General features: G+C 46.1%; 1 protein-coding gene across 1 annotated transcript in view; it reads left to right on the top strand.

Annotated features, from left to right (window-relative positions):
- The window catches only part of LOC115464368 (vomeronasal type-2 receptor 26-like), a 49,066-nt gene that overhangs the window by 2,600 nt on the left and 26,070 nt on the right, over positions 1 to 20,396 (top strand). Inside the window, exon 2 of the mRNA XM_030194754.1 lies at positions 4,647 to 4,938. Coding sequence (XP_030050614.1) covers positions 4,647 to 4,938 — 292 coding nt within the window. The remainder of the gene's footprint in view (positions 1 to 4,646; positions 4,939 to 20,396) is intronic.

Genomic DNA, 20,396 nt, shown 5'->3' with positions numbered 1-20,396 from the left:
TAATGGTAGCTCACATTGATAACTTCCTCCATTAGTATCCATGTAGCCAATGAGTGGGGTATTTACTTGCTGAAGAGAGAGAAAGTAAAAGACATCTATTTTGAACTATATAGAGAGTAACATTTCATAAGTACATAAGTATTGCCATACTGGGACAGACTGAAGGTCCATCAAGCCCAGGATCATCTTTCTAACAGTGGCAAATCCAGGTCACAACTACCTGGCAAGATCCCAAACAAGAATACATTTTATGCTCCTTAACCTAAAAACAAGCAGTTGATTTTCCTCAAGTCCATTTTAATAATGATATATTGACTTTTCCTTTATAAAGTCATCCAAACCTTTTAAAAACCCCTCTAAGCTAACTGTTTTTAGTACATTCTCCAGCAACAAATTCCAGAGTTTAATTACACAATGAGTGGAGAAACACTTTCTCTGATTCATTTTAAATTTACTACTTTGTAGCTTCATTGTGTGCTCCCTAGTCCTAGTATTTTCGGAAAGAGCAAACAAGCGATTTACAACCTGTTACTTGTTATGAGATGGAAGGATCTACATATTTCTCTAAAGACTATAATTAATGACTTGTAGATCAATTTTCAGAAGGATTTATGTGATTACCAACAGTACACAACCACATAAATTCTCTCTCCATATAATTTCAATACAGCATTCAGATAGTAGGTGTTGAATTTTTGACTGATCGGCCTCATGACATCTATATAACCTGGGGGCGAGGGAAGGACTGAGCCAGGGCAGTAATAATACTTATCCCTATGCTGGACAATTCTATAAACAAAGCGCCAAGATTTAGGTAACAAATATGCATGTAAGTGATTAGCGTATTGCATAGGCTTAGACTGGGGGGGGGGGGGCGAGGGGGGGGCAATGCCCCCCCAAACGACGCGAGGCGCCGCCGCGCCATTAGTTAAAAAAAAAAAAACACATGCAGGCACGCGCTCCTCTCCATCCGCTTGGCTTCCCTGCCCTCTCTGTCTGCGTCCCGCCTTCCTCTGATGTCAGAGGAAGGCGGGACGCAGACAGAGAGGGCAGGGAAGCCAAGCGGACGGAGTGGAGCTGTTGTCCGTCTACCCCTCTCTCTTCCTCCCTCTCTCCGTGGCGCAGGCAGCAGTCTTTTCCAGCGTTCCTGGCAGTGGTAGCGTTGTACACGTTGCCTTTGGCTCTGCCCCGAAGCCTTCTCTTCAAGTTCCTGTTCCCGCATAGGTGGGAACAGGAACTTGAAGAGAAGGCTTCCGGGGCAGACCGAAGGCAGCGTGTACATCGCTACCGCTGCCAGGAATGCTGAAAAAGCTGAAGACTGTTGCCTGCAACGGAGGGAGGGAGGGAGGGAGGAAGAGAGGGGGTAAACGGAGTCACCATCTTGGACCTCGCGGGGGGGGGGGGGGAGCAGAGGGAAGATGGATGGGACTGGGAGGGGTGGGGAGTAGAGGGAAGGAGCAAGAGATGGTTGGGACTGGGAGGGGTGGGGAGCAGAGGGAAGGAGCAAGAGATGGATGGGACTGCGAGGGGTGGGGAGCAGAGGGATGGACCAGGAGATGGATGGGATTGGGAGAGGTCAGGCACAGCAGAGGGAAGGAGCAGAAGATGGATGGGACGGAGGGATGGTGAGCAGAGGGAAGGAACAGAAGATGGATGGAACTGGGAGGGGTGGGGAGCAGAGGGAAGGAGCAAGAGATGGATGGGACTGCGAGGGGTGGGGAGCAGAGGGATGGACCAGGAGATGGATGGGATTGGGAGAGGTCAGGCACAGCAGAGGGAAGGAGCAGAAGATGGATGGGACGGAGGGATGGTGAGCAGAGGGAAGGAACAGAAGATGGATGGAACTGGGAGGGGTGGGGAGCAGAGGGAAGGAGCAAGAGATGGATGGGACTGGGAGGGTGGGGAGCAGAGGGAAGCCTACTGGAAAGAAGACACTGCATAAAACAGAAGACATTGGGATCAAAGCGAATAGAAAAACTAAATGATCAGACAACAAAGGTAAATAAAAGTATTTTATTCATAATTTATTAATTGAAATGTGTCAGCTTTTTGAAATGTGCATCTGTGATATTTTGCCTTTAAATTTCATTTCCTTCCTCCATATTAGCATATTCATTTGCATATGTATATATGCAAATGATATGCTAATATTCTCCGCCCATTCTTTGCCCCCCCAAATGAAACAGTCAAACTACGCCTATGGCGTATTGGCATATTCAGTCGTATGTTCATACATAAATACCAATATTCTGGTTATTCACTGTTCTATAAGTATATGACTATCTTTAATAGTGCATTGTTTAAAGGTAGCACATGAGTGGAGTCAGGGTGGGTCACAGGCAGGGCTCACATTTATACATAGGGATAGATTCAATATATGATGGGTATTCTATAAGCTGCGTCTAAGGTTAGGTGTGGTTAATAGAATTTGTGCTTATAGCCGGGAATCATGCCTATTTTAAGGTGTGGCCATTTCCACCAACTGAAATGTTGTGCCAATCATCACACTTAAATTAGGCATGCATACCCCTTATTATATAATTTCACTTGGATCCTGTGCATAAATTTATGCATGAACGTTTTAATTAAAACCACTATTAATTGCTTGCTTGTTAGCATGCCAATTATCCGCACTAATTGGATCATTATTCAGGTAAAATGTGTGTCCAAATTAAGAATAATAGAAAGGGAAAGTTATTATGTAAAACCATAAATGTGTGAAGTACATTAAGCTCTAGATAAGCTATTGTTATATGGTTGGTTGAATTGTTTGGTACACAGTTTCCGTTCGGTAACCTACTTGTATTATGCTGCGATGTGTAATGTTTTTGTTGGAATAACAATATTCAATAAAGACTTCTAAAAATTAAAAAAAAAATGTGTGTCCAAATTGGATGGATGAATGATTTTTAGCACTTTTTACAGAATTAGAGAGAGAACTTATAAACTACTACTTCTACTATAAATCATTTCTATAGCGCTACCAGTTGTACGAAGCACTTCACAATTGAACATGAAGAAAAGACAGTCCCTGCTCAAAGGAGCTTACAATCTAAATCAGGACAGACAGACAGACAGGACCAATAAGGATAAGGGTAGGACAGACAGAAGGACACATAGGGAAAGGGACTATTGAAGAGAGGAAGACAAGATAAAAGTTAGGAGCAAGTGACAAGTTAGAAGTCAAAAGCAGCATCAAACAGGTAGGCCTTTAGCCCGGATTTGAAGGTGGCCAGGGATGGAGCTAGACGTAACGGCTAAGGAAGCCCATTCCAGGCATAAGGTACGGCGAGACAAAAGGAACGGAGTCTGGAACTAAAGGAGAGTTTTCCCTCAGATTTAAAATATGCAGCACTTTGTCCTATTCTTAAGAAACCCACTTTTAACTTCCATAGGGCAGAGAATTACCAGCCAATTTCTAAGCATCTTTTCATAGGGAAGATAATCAAGAAAGTGGTGGCTACTCAATTATTGGAGTTTTTTGATACGGGTTTTGATGACAAATGATTGCTGGCTAGACAGAGGATTTTGTGTTATTAAATACATTTATTTACAACATCAAGGCTATCAACCATTCTATACTGTTGCAAGTGCTAGATGAAGTGTGTCCATAAAAGGAGAGCAGCATGGAGTCAGTTTTGCTGTTTTTAATGTGGAGGTTGCAGTGGGTATGGCTTGTTCCCATGCATGGCCATTATTGTGTAGGGTTATGCAAAGCTCATTGTTGTCCTTTTGTTTAATCTGTATTTGGCTCCACTATGCATATGCATTTTTATATGCATGATGACAATATTCAGGTACTTGCTCTAGATGCTAAGGGAAGTGCTGTTTTACATGAGGTAGTTAGGTCAAGGATGTGTTTGGTGCAGGGCTGGGTTTCTGATTTACAACTTAAACACTGAATATCGGGAGGTCCGGATTTTTATAGTTCAGTAATCCAGAGCCAGTACCTGCCTTGACACGAGTAGTTGGAACTCAGGGAACGTTTAAGCACCTGGGCCACAGATATTTGGGATCTAGGTCTTTCAAAATATCAAGAATGATTCAACATTCTTTTGCCACCTTGTAAATGATTTGTTGGCTAAAGTTTTTTTAGATCATGATGATTTGGAGTCAGTAATGTATGTCTTTTCAGTTCAGTGGTTCCTAAACCTGGTCCTGGAGGCACACCAGCCAGTCTTCCATATATCCACAATGAAACTACAGTGCATATCTCCACAATTTAGGTGTGAGTATTTTCCCCGGCTCTGTGAATGAAGTATGTACACATAAAAGTAAATACTCACTTATGCTAGTTTTCTATAAAGGAGGGCAGGCGACTACCAGTAGCCCTTCAGTCATCTATGTTCAGGGTCTGCTTTATAGAATTGCTCCCATAGTGGTGATATTCATCCTGTATACAGATAGTCTGTGCATTTAAGTTTAGGCCTAAAAGTATAAGGATAATGGCTGACAGCCTGAGATTAATCTGTATATTCAGTGTCACTGCCTATCCATATAGCAGTGCTTAATATATTTATTTTTCAATCTCTGCAGCTGGCTTTTAAAAACACACACTGACCACTGGCTTTGAAAATAGTTCCACAGTTTGTTTTCCTCTTTCAGTGAGTGATTAATTAATTATCTGATCTTCATTGTCCATACAGTTATAATGAAGAAAACTATTTTGACTACCTGGCATTTGTTTCTGCAGTGGAGGAGATTAACAATAGCTCAGAGCTCTTACCTGACATCACCCTAGGGTTTCATCTTTATGAATCTTACCGCAATTCATTCTTTGCTTTGGGGGCTGCCATAAATATATTTACTGGTATGGACATCTGGGTTCCTAATTATCGCTGCAAAACATCTGGCACATTGGCTGCTATCATTGAAGGTGTTCAATCAGAGGAATCAAGACGGATGTCCAATATGTTCAGGATGTACCACTATCCACAGGTAAAGGGCCTGTTCTGTTTTCTTTTACTGTATAATCCATTAGGAAAGAGTGAAAAATGGTGAACCTGTGATGCATCAGTTTGAATTAAAAAGACCATTGGGAGGAGGCAGTGTGGCTAATTGCATTTAGGTCTTCTTTTCAGTGCGTACGTTTGGCTTACCAAGGGGCCCTTTACTAAGCTGTGTTACAAAGTGGAGTTAGAATGCTCTTTCATGGATTTTTCCTGTGTGCTAAGGTCAATTCTGGTCACCGCATCTCAAAAAAGATATAGTGGAATTAGAGAAGGTGCAGAGAAGGGCGACAAAAATGATAAAGGGGATAGGATGACTTTCCTACGAGGAAAGGCTAAAGCGGATAGGGCTGTTCAGCTTGGAGAAAAGGCAGCTGAGGGGATATATGATAGAAGTCTATAAAATAATGAGTGGAGTTGAACAGGTAGATGTGAAGCGTCTGTTTATGCCTTCCAAAAATACTAGGACTAGGAGGCATGCGATGAAGCTACAATGTAGTAAATTTAAAACGAATAGCAGAAAATGTTTCTTCACTCAACGTATAATTCAACTCTGGAATCATTGCCAGAGAATTCGGTAAAGGCAGTCAGCTTTGCAGTGTTTAAAAAAGGCGTGAACGGCTTCCTAAAGGAAAAGTCTTTAGACCATTATTAAATGGACTTGCGGAAAATCCACTATTTCTGGCATAAGCAGTATAAAATATTTTGTACTTTTTTGGGATCTTGCCAGGTATTTGTGACCTAGATTGGCCACTGTTGGAAACAGGATGCTGGGCTTGATGGACTTTTACCACAGTCATAAAATGGCCTTTTTCTAATTTTTGCATTAATGACCATGCGTTGATGTTGTCATTAGTGTGCAGCGTTTAAAAAATTAGGATTTAAGAACTCACATGCAACTGGCTTGGCCACTGTTTGGAAAACAGGATACTGGGCTAGATGGACCATTGATCTGACCCAATATGGCTACTCTTATGTTTTTATACTATTCCTGCGCTAATCAATAAGGAGGGAATTCAAAATTTAGCACTAAAAATTTGGGGCTCATATAAGTGAGAACTATGCACAGACAGTGGACAAAGCGTTCTCTCAGATTCTCAAACCAGATGTATCCAGGATGCAGGACCCCACACTGTGGCAAGCTGGAACAGGCATCCACATCAATGTATGATGTCAGAAGGCAGTGGATAAAGCGGTCTCACAGGTTCTCTCTAATTTGCAGGTCCTTTTACCATGCTGCGGTAAAAAAGGCCCAGCACTAGAGGCGGGCTCCAGGTAAAAAAGGCTGAAGATAGCCATGGCCATGTGTTAAGACTGCTCTTACCGTGTGGCCATGCGAGGGGAATCATTTCCTGCCACCCACTGAAGTGCCAGTAAGGGCCCTCGCGCTATCCCAGCAGTAACCGAGTACCATGTGGCACCGACCAATTTCTTCTGGGTTAGCGCTGCTAAAAAATACTGCTCTGTTTTCCCCAGCGTGGGAAATGGCATACGCTGGGCTAGAGCTATTGCTGCTGCTCCCGTTGGGCCGGCAGTAGCTCCAAATTTGCATGGGGTAAGGCCATGGTGGGCTTTCTGCCGCTTTGTGAAAGGACTCATTAGGTTCGTAACATTTTAACCTAGTTTTAGTGAAATATAGAATCCTAATGTTTCTGCTGAAAAATCACCTAAATATAGGAGCTTAAAAACTTATAGAAATTATCTAAAATGTGATATCAACATGGCAAAGATGATGTTGGATTAATTATTCTCTTTCCTATCTATATGTTCCATCTTTGCTTATATCCTACGATGTCAATTTTAATGTTCTATTTCGTATTGTGTTGACATTGTAAGCAGTATACTATGCCATACTTTGTTATTTGAATATTTTTACTGCTGTAATTGTTTATTGCTCATGTTTGATTTATTCTTACTGTACACTGCCTTGAGTGAATTCTTTCAAAAAGGCGGGAAAAAAAATCCTAATAAATAAATAAATATTATTATTAATTTATTTTTATTTACAGATCAGTTTCATCTCACAGAATCTTTTAATGAGTGACACATTTAAGTTTCCTTTTTTCTACCGAACTGTCCCCAGTGAACTGCACCTTTGTGCTGGGATTGTCAGCTTATTGAAGCATTTTGGATGGACCTGGGTTGGTATCATTGCATCCGATGATGAAAACAGCCTGAGGATGATTCAAATCCTGAGAGAAGGGATTGAGCAAAATGGTGGCTGCACTGCATTCATAGAAACCTTCAGTGGGAGCAATTTAATGACATTCAAGAAAATACATAAAATAGTAATGGACATGCCATCAATTAAAGTGATCATTCTCTGTTCTAATGAAGACAATTTATTCTATCTACCCCTTCTTGTGTTGAACCCTGGGAAGATATGGATCTGCAAAACTGAACTGAATTTTTTTTTGAAAGCTATAGAAAAATTTAATATAACGAACACCATCTTATCATTTGCAATTGTAAAGAAAAAGATACCAAGCTTTACAAAATTTATACAGGAGGTGAACTTTACCCTGCTTCCAAGTGATCATCACACTAAGATGTGGTGGACAGGCCTATGTGACCGCCAGTGTCTAAAAAACATCAAAAGATCCTGCAGTCCTGATGTAAAATTGTCATATGTTCTACCTTGTAACACCAGCTATGTTGGGATGAGCAATAGTGTATATAACGCTGTGTATTCCCTGGCACACGCACTACATGACATGCTCATGTCTGGCTCTAGAAACACCACCACAAGGACTACAGAAATGTGGAAATTATCTGATTACTTGCCATGGAAGGTAACATCATTTGCATAGGCGCCTGGTATAAGAGGCTCCGACAGACTAAGCCTCCCCTGCTGTGCTCTGAGAGGTTTAAATTGTTGATTTACCTCATTCCTCACAGCAGGAGCTGCAGTGAAAGCTCTCTAGCCTTGTGTAACCAGTTGTAGAAATTGGTTTATGGTTTGTTTACCTTACTGCTGGGAGAGGAGGGGGAGGGGGGTTGGCTGGGTAGCCAGGGAGATATTTAAGGAGGATGACTTCCTGACCTGCACTGAGAACAGATAGCATCAGAATCGGACAACCAAACAACAAAGGTAGAAAAGATAATTTTGTTTTCATTATAGTGTTTGGAATATGTCCACTTTGAGAATCAGGTGCTCAACATTAAAAGTTTATATTTATTTACTTATTTATGGCATTTTATCCCACATTAAACATGAATTAGGGTGTTTTGTGGCTCTACATGAGAATTGTGATGATATGATCCCTTGTTTCATATTGTTGACGGTCTGCATTTTCCGTATGGGCAGGGCCGGTCTTAAGGCGAGGCGACCGAGGCAACCGCATAGGGTCCCGCGGTCAAGGGGGCCCCGCGTGGCACGCCTCCTTCTCGCCCTCGGCCCGACCGGCAGCCCTCCTCCATTTCGTTCCTCCCTCCTCCTCCTCCGTTCCGTCCCCCCCCCCCGCAAGAGTGCTGAACCCTTTTTCTTTCAGTAGCAGCGAGCGACGTGAAGACACTGCTTCAAGTTCTCCCTTTCCTGTCTTCGCACAGTGTCCGTCCCGCCTTTACGATGACGTATTTCCTGTTTCCGCGAAGGCGGGACGGACACTGTGTGAAGATAGGAAAGGGAGAACTTGAAGCTGGCGAGCTTGGTGGCGCAGCTCCCTCGATCAGGTTAGCAGGGGGCGGGCCCGCTCTGCATACAGAATGAGCGTGCGATCCTGGTTCCGGCTGCGGAATGAGAAGGCAGGGCAGGGCACTAGGAAACAGGTCTTCCTTCATCAGGATCTTCCGTTGATCTCCTCTAACTGTCACTAACAGTGTTGCCAGGTGGAAAATTTTTTTCCCACCCAATCCAGCATAAAACCCGCCCAAAACCCGCCCAAACTCAAACCCCGGCCCTGACACCCCCAGCCCCGCGTCATCACCCCGCCCCCGCCGTCATCAACCCCGCCCCCGCCATCACCGGCCCCGCCTCCCCCGCCACCGGCCCCGCCTCCCCCGGCATCGGCCCCGCCTCCCACGTCACTAACCCCGCCCAAAACGTCACTAACCCCGCCCAAACACGTCACTAACCCCGCCCCCCGCGGCCAAAAAAGCCGACCAAAAAACCGCCCCGAAGCCCAAAAAGCAGCCCAAAAAATCGCAACCCGCCGCTGGCAAAAATTTCCCGCGGCGGGTTGCGGAAAACCGCCCAATTGGGCGGGAAAACCGCCCATCTGGCAACCCTGGTCACTAAGCAGATCTCTAACAAGAGCAGTGTAACCAATCAGAAAGCTCTATTCAAACTCAGATTTCCATACAGAGATTCTATTAGGTATTTTAGGATAAAAACCATATATAAAACCTTTGTTTTGGATTCAAACTTCACAGTATAGATTATAGTCATGCCCTGATGTTTACTCTATAAAACTTTTCATGAAAATTGAACCTCAACTGCCCAAACTAGAACCTTTCAAAAACTGACTGATTTGCATGCCAACTAAGCTTCATTAACCTTATAGCAAACAAGTATCAGTATCAGCCAGCTAACTTCCACCATTAAAACCCATGCAAATAATTTTAAAATGCATTTTCAGTACTTTTAAACTTGCTAGTGTCAGTGCAGGTCTCCATTGACACTGCTGCGCATGCATCCGAATTCGTGCCATTTCCCCCATTACCATGGCAACTAAGGGTGCTTCAAACACCCCCCTGCACTCCCAGCGATCTTTAGGACATTTTTAATTAAAATTGTGCAACATGCACGAGCGTCGCGCATGCGCAATTACAAACATCCCCCAATTCCATCCGCTGTTTTGATTTTTATATCTGACCCTTTTTAAGGGATATCCCAAACTTCACAACACTATTTTCATTAAAACATTTGTGGTTGAGTGTTTCCCATTTCTCCAAATTATAAACGGGATCATTGGTATACATCAGAATGTCACTCCTATGCGATTGACATCACTGATGACATCATCGCACATCCGCACGCTGCAGACCCGATTTCAGCGGCCTCCTATGTCCCCAAGGATCTCAGAGCTTTTCCTTCAGGCCTGTCCTGTTTCTGGCTCACCAAAGGCGATCTCGGAATGATGCGGAATGCGACGAAATCGCGATCCCGCGACGGACCCGCCCTCTGGCACAAAATGCAGCCCAGAGCCTTTCCCCAGCTCAATGGCTCTACTGCCAGGTAAAAATAACTTTTTTTTCCATACTGGTTACTTTAAGTTTCCTGTTTTGTATAATTGGCTAACTCTATCATTGCTGCCATTGACTTTTCAATTGTTCTACTTTATATTCCGTTTCATCGATACAATTAAATGGATACTGTAAGAATCATCTATATATTTCATAACTGAATACAATCAAGTTTCTCATGTTTTCATCTTCTATCTACTGGCCACTATGATGGACTGCACTGTGTTAGACTCAGCAATCTGTTACTATGTTAACACTAAAAAAATAGAGAGGACTACAGAAGAAACAGAGAGAATTAACGAAAAAGAAAACCAGAGAAATGAGAAAGAAAGGGAAAGAAAAAGAGGGATCAATCTGGAGATATTGATGGTGATTGTCAAAGCAATTTACCAGGATAAATAGTAATTTACTTTGGTATATTAGCTCAACAAAAAATCACTCTACTCTGCTTTGCTAGGGAGCTTGACCCAGACATCATTATGAGATCCTTTAAACAGAGACAATTGTCCTAGAAAAATTGCTGGATTTTTTTCACAAAACATACTAACAAATAAGATCCCTTCTTTTCTATCATGATTGAGTCCAAGAACGCTAAATCTGAAGATCCAGTCCTTATTGAGATACAGCTGCTTAAGGACATTGTAGTTAGAGCTCACCAGAGATATTTATTTATTTATTTATTTATTGCATTTGTATCCCACATTATCCCACCTCTTTGCAGGCTCAATGTGGCTTACACTACATCATGGGTACTGGAAATAGGAGTGCATATACATTAGGTTTACAGAAGATTTGTGTTACATGGTGGTGAATTATATAATGGTGTTAAAGCAAAAGACATTATAAGATACAAAAAGAGCTAAAAACATAAACAAACACTAAATATTTCTCATCATAAATTAGATGATCTGGAACACAAAACTGCCAAGTTCAGCATGCAACTCATTAAGAAAAAAAAGAACTTGATCAGAAAATTACAACTAGACCTGGAAGAGCTTTCAATCAGATGCAGAAGAGGTAGCATCAGAATCTTGAGTTTACCAGCATTATCTGAGGGAAATGATATGATTATATTTCTAATCGCATGGTTACCGAAAATTCTGGAACTCTCCTTTGAACCTGAACTGGAAATAGAAAGAGCATATTTAGTTCCTTCTACTACTTACTACTACTACTACTTAACATTTCTAGAGCGCTACTAGGGTTACGCAGCGCTGTACAAATTAACAATTAAGGACGGTCCCTGCTCGGAAGAGCTTACAATCTAAAGGACGAAATGTCAAGTTGGGGTAGATAAGTTTTCTGAGAAGAGGTGTAGTGATTAGGAGCCGAAGGCTACATTGAAGAGGTGGGCTTTGAGCATTGATTTGAAAATGGGTAGGGAGGGGGCACGGCGTATGGGCTCAGGGAGTTTGTTCCAGGCATGGGGTGAGGGGCGAGATAGAAGGGATGGAGCCTGGAGTTGGAGGTGGTGGAGAAGGGTACTGAAAGGAGGGATTTGTCTTGAGAGCGGAGGTTACGGGTAGGGACGTAAGGGGAGATGAGGGTAGAGAGGTACGGAGGGGCCGCAGATCGAGTGCATTTGTAGGTGAGTAAGAGAAGCTTGAACTGTATGCGGTATCTGATTGGGAGGCAGTGAAGTGACTTGAGGAGAGGGGTGATATGAGTATATCGGTTAAGGTGGAAGATAAGACGTGCGGCAGAGTTCTGGATGGAGTGAAGGGGGAGTAGATGGCTACGTGGGAGGCCGGTCAGGAGTAGGTTGCAGTAGTCAAGGTGAGAGGTAATGAGAGAGTGGATGATAGTTCGGGTGGTGTGCTCGGAGAGGAAGGGGCGAATTTTGCTGATGTTATAGAGGAAGAAGCGACAGGTCTTGGCTATCTGCTGGATGTGCGAAGAAAAGGAGAGGGAGGAGTCGAAGATGACACCGAGGTTGCGGGCAGATGAGACGGGGACGATGAGGGTGTTCTCAACTGAGATAGAGAGTGAAGGGAGAGGGGAAGTGGGTTTGGGTGGGAAGACAATAAGTTCAGTCTTAGACATACCTGTATTCAGTTTCAGGTGGCGGTTGGACATCCAGGCAGCAATATCGGATAAGCAGGCCGAGACTTTGGCCTGGGTATCCGCAGTGATTTCCGGTGTGGAGAGATAAAGCTGGGTGTCGTCGGCATAAAGATGATAGTGGAAACCATGAGAAGAAATGAGGGAGCCTAAGGAAGAGGTGTAGATTGAAAAAAGAAGGGGCCCAAGGACAGATCCCTGAGGAACTCCAACAGAGAGCGGGATAGGGGAGGAGGACGAACCATGAGAGTGTACTCTGAAGGTATGATGGGAGAGATAAGAGGAGAAACAGGAGAGGACAGAGCCCTGGAACCCAAGTGAGGACAGTGTGTCAAGAAGTAGGTTGTGATTGACAGTGTCAAAAGCGGCGGAGAGGTCGAGGAGGATGAGGATGGAGTAGTGACCTTTGGATTTGGCGAGGAATAGGTCATTGCAGACTTTAGATAGTGCTGTTTCTGTTGAGTGTAGGGGGCGAAAGCCGGATTGAAGCGGATCGAGGATGGCATGAGAGGAGAGAAAATCAATACAGCGGCTGTGAACGGCGCATTCAAGTATCTTGGAGAGGAAGGGTAGGAGGGAAATGGGGCGGTAGTTGGAGGGACAGGTAGGGTCAAGTGATAGTTTTTTGAGGAGTGGAGTGACCACAGCTGCAGTGGAGAGAGAGAGGTTAAGTATATGACAGATGGTGGGGATGATGGTAGGAGTGATGGTGTTGAGTAGGTTAGTGGGGATGGGGTCAGAGGAACAAGTGGTGGCTTTCGAGGAGGAGAGGAGATGGGCGATTTCCTCTTCGGTGATAGCAGAAAAGGAGGAGAAGGAGGCCTGGGTAGGTTGGATGAGAGAGTGAGATATAGGCTGAAGAGGAGGAGAGGGAGTAGTGGTGAATTCGAGGTTGAACTTCTGGACCTTGTCACGGAAGTAGTGGGCCAGAGATTGAGGAGAGAGTGAAGGGGGGGTGGGAGCAGAGGGCACTTTGAGGAGGGAGTTGAGGGTGGCGAATAGAAGACAAGGGTTAGAGCTAAGGGAATTGGTCAATTGGATATAATAGTCCTGCTTAGCGAGGAATAGGGAGGATTGGAAGGAGGATAGCATGAATTTGAAGTGAATGAAGTCAGTAAGGGTGCGAGATTTCCTCCAGCCGAACGGGCGCAGGAGCGAAGGTATCGGGTGCAAGGGGTCAGCCAGGGCTGGGGATTGGTACGTCTTGTGGGCCGGGAGGTGGACGGTGCAAGGGTGTCTAGAGCAGAGGAAAGAGTGGCATTGTAAGTGGAGACAGCTTTGTCAACGGATGTGGAGGACAAGATGGAAGGGAGGAGATCAGAGATAGTAGAGGATAAGGTGGAGGGGTCAACAGCCTGGAGATTTCTGGACATAGTAGTTAGTGTTGGGCGAGAATGAGGGGGAGGGTGCTGAAGTGTGAATGTGATAAGGTGGTGGTCGGAGAGAGGAAGAGGTGAAACGCAGAAAGTGGAGGGTGAGCAAGTAGAAGAGAGGACGAGATCAAGACAGTGGCCAGATTTGTGAGTAGGGGTGGTGGGGCTCAGTTGGAGGTTGAAGGAAGAGGTAAGAGTGAGGAACTGAGCAACATATGAATCGGAAGGGTTATCAGTGTGGATGTTGAAGTCACCGAGATTGAGGGATGGGGATGAGGGCTCAAGAAAGACAGAGAGCCAGGCATCGAAGTCGGTAAGGAAGGATGGGAGGGATTTATCAGGGGGGCGGTAAATGACTGCAACTCTGAGTGGCAGTGGGTGGAATAGACGGATGGAGTGAACTTCAAAGGATGAGAAGCTGTGAGACTGAGGTAGGTGGAGAGGTTGGAAGCTGCAGGCGGGCGAAAGTAGTAGTCCGATGCCGCCACCGCGGCCGACTGGGCGGGGCGAATGGGAGAAAAGATAACCTCCGTGGCATAGGGCTGCGATTGAGGCAGAGTTGTCCGGGGTGAGCCAGGTTTCAGTTAGTGCGAGCAGATGAAGGGAATGGGAGATGAAAAGATCGTGGGTGAAGGGAAGTTTGTTGCAGATTGAGTGGGCGTTCCACAGGGCACATGAGAAGGGGAGGGAGGAGGGGGGGAGGAGGGGAATAGGGATGAGATTGGAGATATTGCGGGATCGTTTGCATAGATGAGATGAGGACGAGGACAGGTGTGGGGGACCTGGGTTGGGATTGATGTCACCCGCGGATAGCAGGAGAAGGAGCAAGAGAGTGCGGAGAAGGGTGGGTGAGGAAGGGCGACGAAGGCGACGAAGACGGGATGCGCTTAGGAGGAAAGGGGAAGGGTTCATGGCAGGAAGAAGGTGTTGAAGGTTGAGAGCTAGGAAGGAGGAGGAAGACAGTAGGGATGGAGAGGTGGTGGGGGACAGGGGTAGGTAGGGGAGGGCGGAAGAGGACAGGGATGGGTAGTGAGATCGTGTGGAAGACAGCGGTGAGAGGGGGAAAAGATTAGGGAGGGACAGGGCAAGGAATAGGATGTGAATGGGGGCCATGGGTAGTGACTGAGGTGTTCAAAGGGAAGGTAGGTGGGCTGGGAGACAGGCAGGTGATGGTAAGCAGTCGGGCAGGAGAGTGAAGAGCTGGTAGGAGGATGGGCTGGGAGGCAGGCGGGTTTCAGGGTGGGTGGTAGACAGTCAGGTGATTGGTGGTAAGTCAATGATTGGCTAGTAGTCAGGTGATTGATGGTAAGTCAATGATTGGATAGTAGTCAGGTTGAGTGGCAGGCTGGAGTGGTTTGAAGCAGTAGCTGGCGGACTAGGACAAGCTGATGCAGACAGACTGGAACAGGCTGGGACAAGCTGAAGCAGACGGACTGGAACAGGCTGTATCAGGCAGAGTGGAGTAAGCTGGCTGGAGGAGAGGGCCTGGAGTAAGGGAGTAGCTGGAGCAGGCAGGCTGTAACACGCTGGATCAAGTGGACTGGAACAGGTTGAGGCAGATGGACTGGAGCAAGCAGGGAGAGCAGGATCGGTTGCTTACAGGAAATAGACATCGAAGATCCATAGTGAAAAAAGTCCTGCAATACCAGCACACTTGAAGGATTTTAACAATGGCTAAAAATTAAAAAAAAACTAAAAATCTGTTTCTGTTTCAAGATAAGACGATATTGATTGTACCTGATCTTGCTAAGACAATCACTCTGAATAATCTTTTTTATATATAAGAGCTAATCTAAAGGATCTGGGTACAAATTTTGGGTTGCTTTATCCAACGAGAATGCTCGTGACTACTTTATATTCGGTTTCATTGATACAATCAATAGGATATTATAAGAACCATCTATGAATTTCATAACTGAATACAATCAAGCTTCTCACGTTTCCATCTTCTAAGTACTGCCCACTATGCTGGATTGCACTGCAATAGACTCGGCATTCTGATACTCTCTATGTTAACACTAGACTTAAATCTGGGCCTTAGAAAAAACAAATCTAGTCTAATTTATGTTCTAATACTTCTCTTTATAATATGATTTAAATTAATGTAGCTCGCTATTTGTATTATATACACAACTTTATAGTTATGTGTCAACAGCTCACTTAACTTTTCTCATAACTTGTTTCTTTCTACCAACAAATGAGAAAAGGCAAATGTAAGTGAACTTGGTGGATTTGATAAAGTAACCTACTGCTACAATTATTTTCATGGGCCTCTTTCTATGATCTCTAATATTGATACAGAACTGCCACATTTGATTATATTTCTTGACAGATTTAAAGTTAACTTTAGTTCCAATTTCAGGAACATTGTATTTTTCATGTTATCCAGCACCTGGTTTCTCTTTATAATTTAGAGACTCTTTTCATAACTATTCATTCACATTCGGGTGAATTCTATAAGGAGCACCTAAAAATCAGTGCCAATAATGTGACACACGTGAAGGGGCATAATCGAACGGAAACGTCTATCTCCATGGGTGTTTATCTCCGAGAACGGGTCCGTGAAGGGGCGGACCGAACCGTATTTTCGAAAAACATGGACGTTTATCTTTTTCTGAGCTGGGCGTTTTTGTTTTTCAGCGATAATGGAAACCGAAAGCGCCCAGCTCAAAAATGAATAACTCCAAGACATTTATTTGTGGGAGGGGCCAGGATTCGTAGTCCACTGGTCCCCCTCACATGCCAGGACACCAACCGGGCACCCTAGGGGGCACTTTTACAAAAAAAAAAAAGGTAAAACAGCTCCCAGGTGCATAGCACCCTTCCCTTGGGTGTTGAGCCCCCCAAATCCCCCTCAAAACCCACTGCCCACAAGTCTACACCATTACTATAGCCTTAAGGGGTGAAGGGGGGCACCTACATGTGGGTACAGTGGGTTTGGGGGGCGGTTTGGAGGGCTCCCATTTACCAGTACAAGTGTAACAGGTGGGGGGGGGGGATGGGCCTGGGTCCACCTGCCTGAAGTCCACTGCACCCCCTAATAACTGCTCCAGTGACCTGCATACTGCTGCCAGGGAGGTGGGTATGACATTTGAGGGTGAAAATAAAAAGTTGTGAAATGGCATATTTTGTGGTGGGAGGGGGGTTTGTGACCACTGGGGGAGTCAGGGGAGGTCATCCCCGATTCCCTCCAGTGGTCATCTGGTCATTTAGGGCACTTTTTGGGGCCTTATTCGTAGAAAAACAGGGTCCAGGAAAAGTGCCCTAAATTCTCGCTAAAAACGCATATTTGTTTTCCATTATCGGCGAAAGGCGCCCATCTCTGATCGGCCGATAACCACGCCCCAGTTCCGCCTTCACCACGCCTTCAACATGCCCCCATCAACTTTGTCCGCATCCGCGATGGAATGCAGTTGAAAAAGTCCAAATTCGGCTTTCGATTATACCGCTTTATTCGTTTTTGTGAGATAAACGTCTATCTCCCGATTTGGGTCACAATATAGGTGTTTTTCTATTTCGATTATAAGCAGGTTAGCATGATTATTTTTGTACTTACTAATTTTCAAAATAATTACAAGGTAACTCATGCACGAGAAATATAGGGGTCATTTTACTAAGGTGTGCCGAAAAATGGGCTGCGCTAATGTAGGCGAGTGTTTCAGGTATGCGCAGATTCATTTTTCAGCACGCCTATAAAAAAGGCCTTTTTGTTTTTGTTGAAAATTGACGTGTGGCAAAATAAAAATTGGTGTGCTTCCATTTTGGGTCTGAGACCTTACCACCAGCTATAACGGTAAGGTCTCATACGTTAACTGTCCAGTAATCATCTATGCATGTAGAATGGCGTTTACCGCATGGTTTCTGCCACATAATAAAAATTATTTTCCTATGCGCGTAGCGAATGCGCATCAAAAATGAAATTACCGCAAGGGCCACATGGTAGTTGAGTGGTAAGTCCAAATTGACGCGTGTTGGACGTGCTTAGGTGCCTACGCAGCTTAGTAAAAGGGGCCCTTAGTGAAGAAAAAACATATTAGAAATATATAAAAAAAGAAAAAGTATATATTACTAGTAAAAAAGGCCCATTTCTGACACAAATGAAACGGGTGCTAGCAAGGTTTTCCTCGGAGTGTGTATGTTTGGGAGAGTGTATGTGAGAGTGACTGTTTGATAGTCAGAGTGAAAGTGTGAGTGTGTGAGAGAGAAAGTGAGTCTGGTGTGAGTGTGTTTGTGAGAGAGTGTGTGTGTGAGAATGAGAGTGTGTGCAAGTGTGTATGTGAGACACAGTGTGAGAGAGAGTGTGTGTGTGTGGGCGAGAGAGACAGTGTGTCTGAGACACAGATTCTCTGTGAGAGTGAGTGTATGAGACCAAGCAAGTGTGTGAGTGACTGTGTGGCACATAGAGAGTGAATGTGATACAGTGTGAGACAGAGTGTGTGAGAGTGTGAGTCAGAAAGACATTGTATATAAGACAGAATGTGAGCCCTGCCCTCCCAATCCATGCCCATCTGTCCCCTGCCCCCTCCATTCATCCTTTTCCAGCAATTCCCCTCTCTCCCTGAGCCCTGCCCTCCCAATCCATGCCCATCCATGCTCCTCTGTCACCTGTCCCCTCCATTCATCCCTATCCAGCAATTCCCCTCTCTCCCTGAGGCCTGCCCTGCAATCCATATCCATCCATGCCCATCTGTCCCCTCCATTCATCCCTATCCAGCAATTCCCCTCTCTCCCTGAGCTCTGCCCTCCCAATCCATGCTCCTCTGTCCCCTGCCCCCTCCATTCATCCCTTTCCAGCAATTCCCCTCTCTCCCTGTGCCCTGCCCTCCCAATCCATGCCCATCCATGTTCCTCTGTCACCTGCCCCCTCCATTCATCCCTATCCAGCAATTCCCCTCTCTCCCTGAGCCCTGTCCTGCAATCCATATCCATCCATGCCCATCTGTCCCCTCCATTCATCCCTATCCAGCAATTCCCCTCTCCCTGAGTCATGCCCTTCCAATCCATGCCCATCCATGCTCCTCTGTCACCTGGCCCCTCCATTCATCCCTATCCAGCAATTCCCCTCTCTCCCTGAGGCCTGCCCTGCAATCCATATCCATCCATGCCCATCTGCCCCCTCCATTCATCCCTATCCAGCAATTCCCCTCTCTCCCTGAGTCCTGCCCTCCCAATCCATGCCCATCCATGCTCCTCTGTCCCCTGCCCCCTCCATTCATCCCTTTCCAGCAATTCCCCTCTCTCCCTGAGGCCTGCCCTTCCAATCCATGCCCATCCATGCTCCTCTGTCACCTGCCCCCTCCATTCATCCCTATCCAGCAATTCCCCTCTCTCCCTGAGCCCTGTCCTGCAATCCATATCCATCCATGCCCATCTGTCCCCTCCATTCATCCCTATCCAGCAATTCCCCTCTCCCTGAGTCATGCCCTTCCAATCCATGCCCATCCATGCTCCTCTGTCACCTGGCCCCTCCATTCATCCCTATCCAGCAATTCCCCTCTCTCCCTGAGGCCTGCCCTGCAATCCATATCCATCCATGCCCATCTGCCCCCTCCATTCATCCCTATCCAGCAATTCCCCTCTCTCCCTGAGTCCTGCCCTCCCAATCCATGCCCATCCATGCTCCTCTGTCCCCTGCCCCCTCCATTCATCCCTTTCCAGCAATTCCCCTCTCTCCCTGAGGCCTGCCCTTCCAATCCATGCCCATCCATGCTCCTCTGTCACCTGGCCCCTCCATTCATCCCTATCCAGCAATTCTCCTCTCTCCCTGAGCCCTGTCCTGCAATCCATATCCATCCATGCCCATCTGTCCCCTCCATTCATCCCTATCCAGCAATTCCCCTCTCCCTGAGTCCTGCCCTTCCAATCCATGCCCATCCATGCTTCTCTGTCACCCCTCCATTCATCCCTTTCCAGCAATTCCCCTCTCTCCCTGAGGCCTGCCCTGCAATCCATATCCATCCATGCCCATCTGTCCCCTCCATTCATCCCTATCCAGCAATTCCCCTCTCCCTGAGTCCTGCCCTTCCAATCCATGCCCATCTGTCCCCTGCCCCCTCCATTCATCCTTTTCCAGCATTTCCCCTCTCTCCCTGAGCCCTGCCCTCCCAATCCATGCCCATCCATGCTTCTCTGTCCCCTGCCCCCTCCATTCATCCCTTTCCCGCAATTCCCCTCTCTCCCTGACCCCTGCCCTCCCAATCCATGCCCATCCATGCTCCTCTGTCCCCTGCCACCTCCATTCATCCTTTTCCAGCAAGTCCCCTCTCTCCCTTCCATGACCCCCCTCGCATCCATGCTCCTCTCTCTCCCATGTCCCAGCCTGGCCCGCCCTCTTCTCCCCCCCCTTCGCATCCATGCCCCCCCCTTCGCATCCATGCCCTCCCCCCTTCGCATCCATGCTGTCGTTTCTCCCCTGCCCTCCCGCTCCCATTGTTGTACTTTACTGGCCACCCTCTTCTGTCCCCCCAACATCCCTTTTTGTTTTTTTTCTTATTTTTAAATTTACCTCCGTGGCGGTTCCGGCAGCGAAGCGTCAGGGAAGGAGGCGGCGCTCCTGACGTCTAGCTTTCCCTTCGCTGTGTTCCACCTACTTTTGACGTCATCCTTGACGTCAGAAGAAGGCGGAACACAGCGAAGGGAAGGCTAGACGTCGGGAGCGCCGCCTCCTTCCCTGACGATTCACTGCCGGATTTGTTTGGGTTTTTTTTTCCGCCCTCGACATCATGACGTTTGACGCGAGGGCGGGGCAGAGACGGCTGGCTGGCTTGAAGGCTTCACACCACGAATCCACGAACCCTTCAGCCTGGGAGTGACGTCAGATGGCTTCAGA

The sequence above is a fragment of the Microcaecilia unicolor genome, chromosome 3 (genome assembly GCF_901765095.1).
Source record: "Microcaecilia unicolor chromosome 3, aMicUni1.1, whole genome shotgun sequence".
NCBI lineage: Eukaryota > Metazoa > Chordata > Amphibia > Gymnophiona > Siphonopidae > Microcaecilia > Microcaecilia unicolor.
Note: the sequence above shows the minus strand (reverse complement) of the source record. Positions and strands in the feature narration are given on the sequence as shown.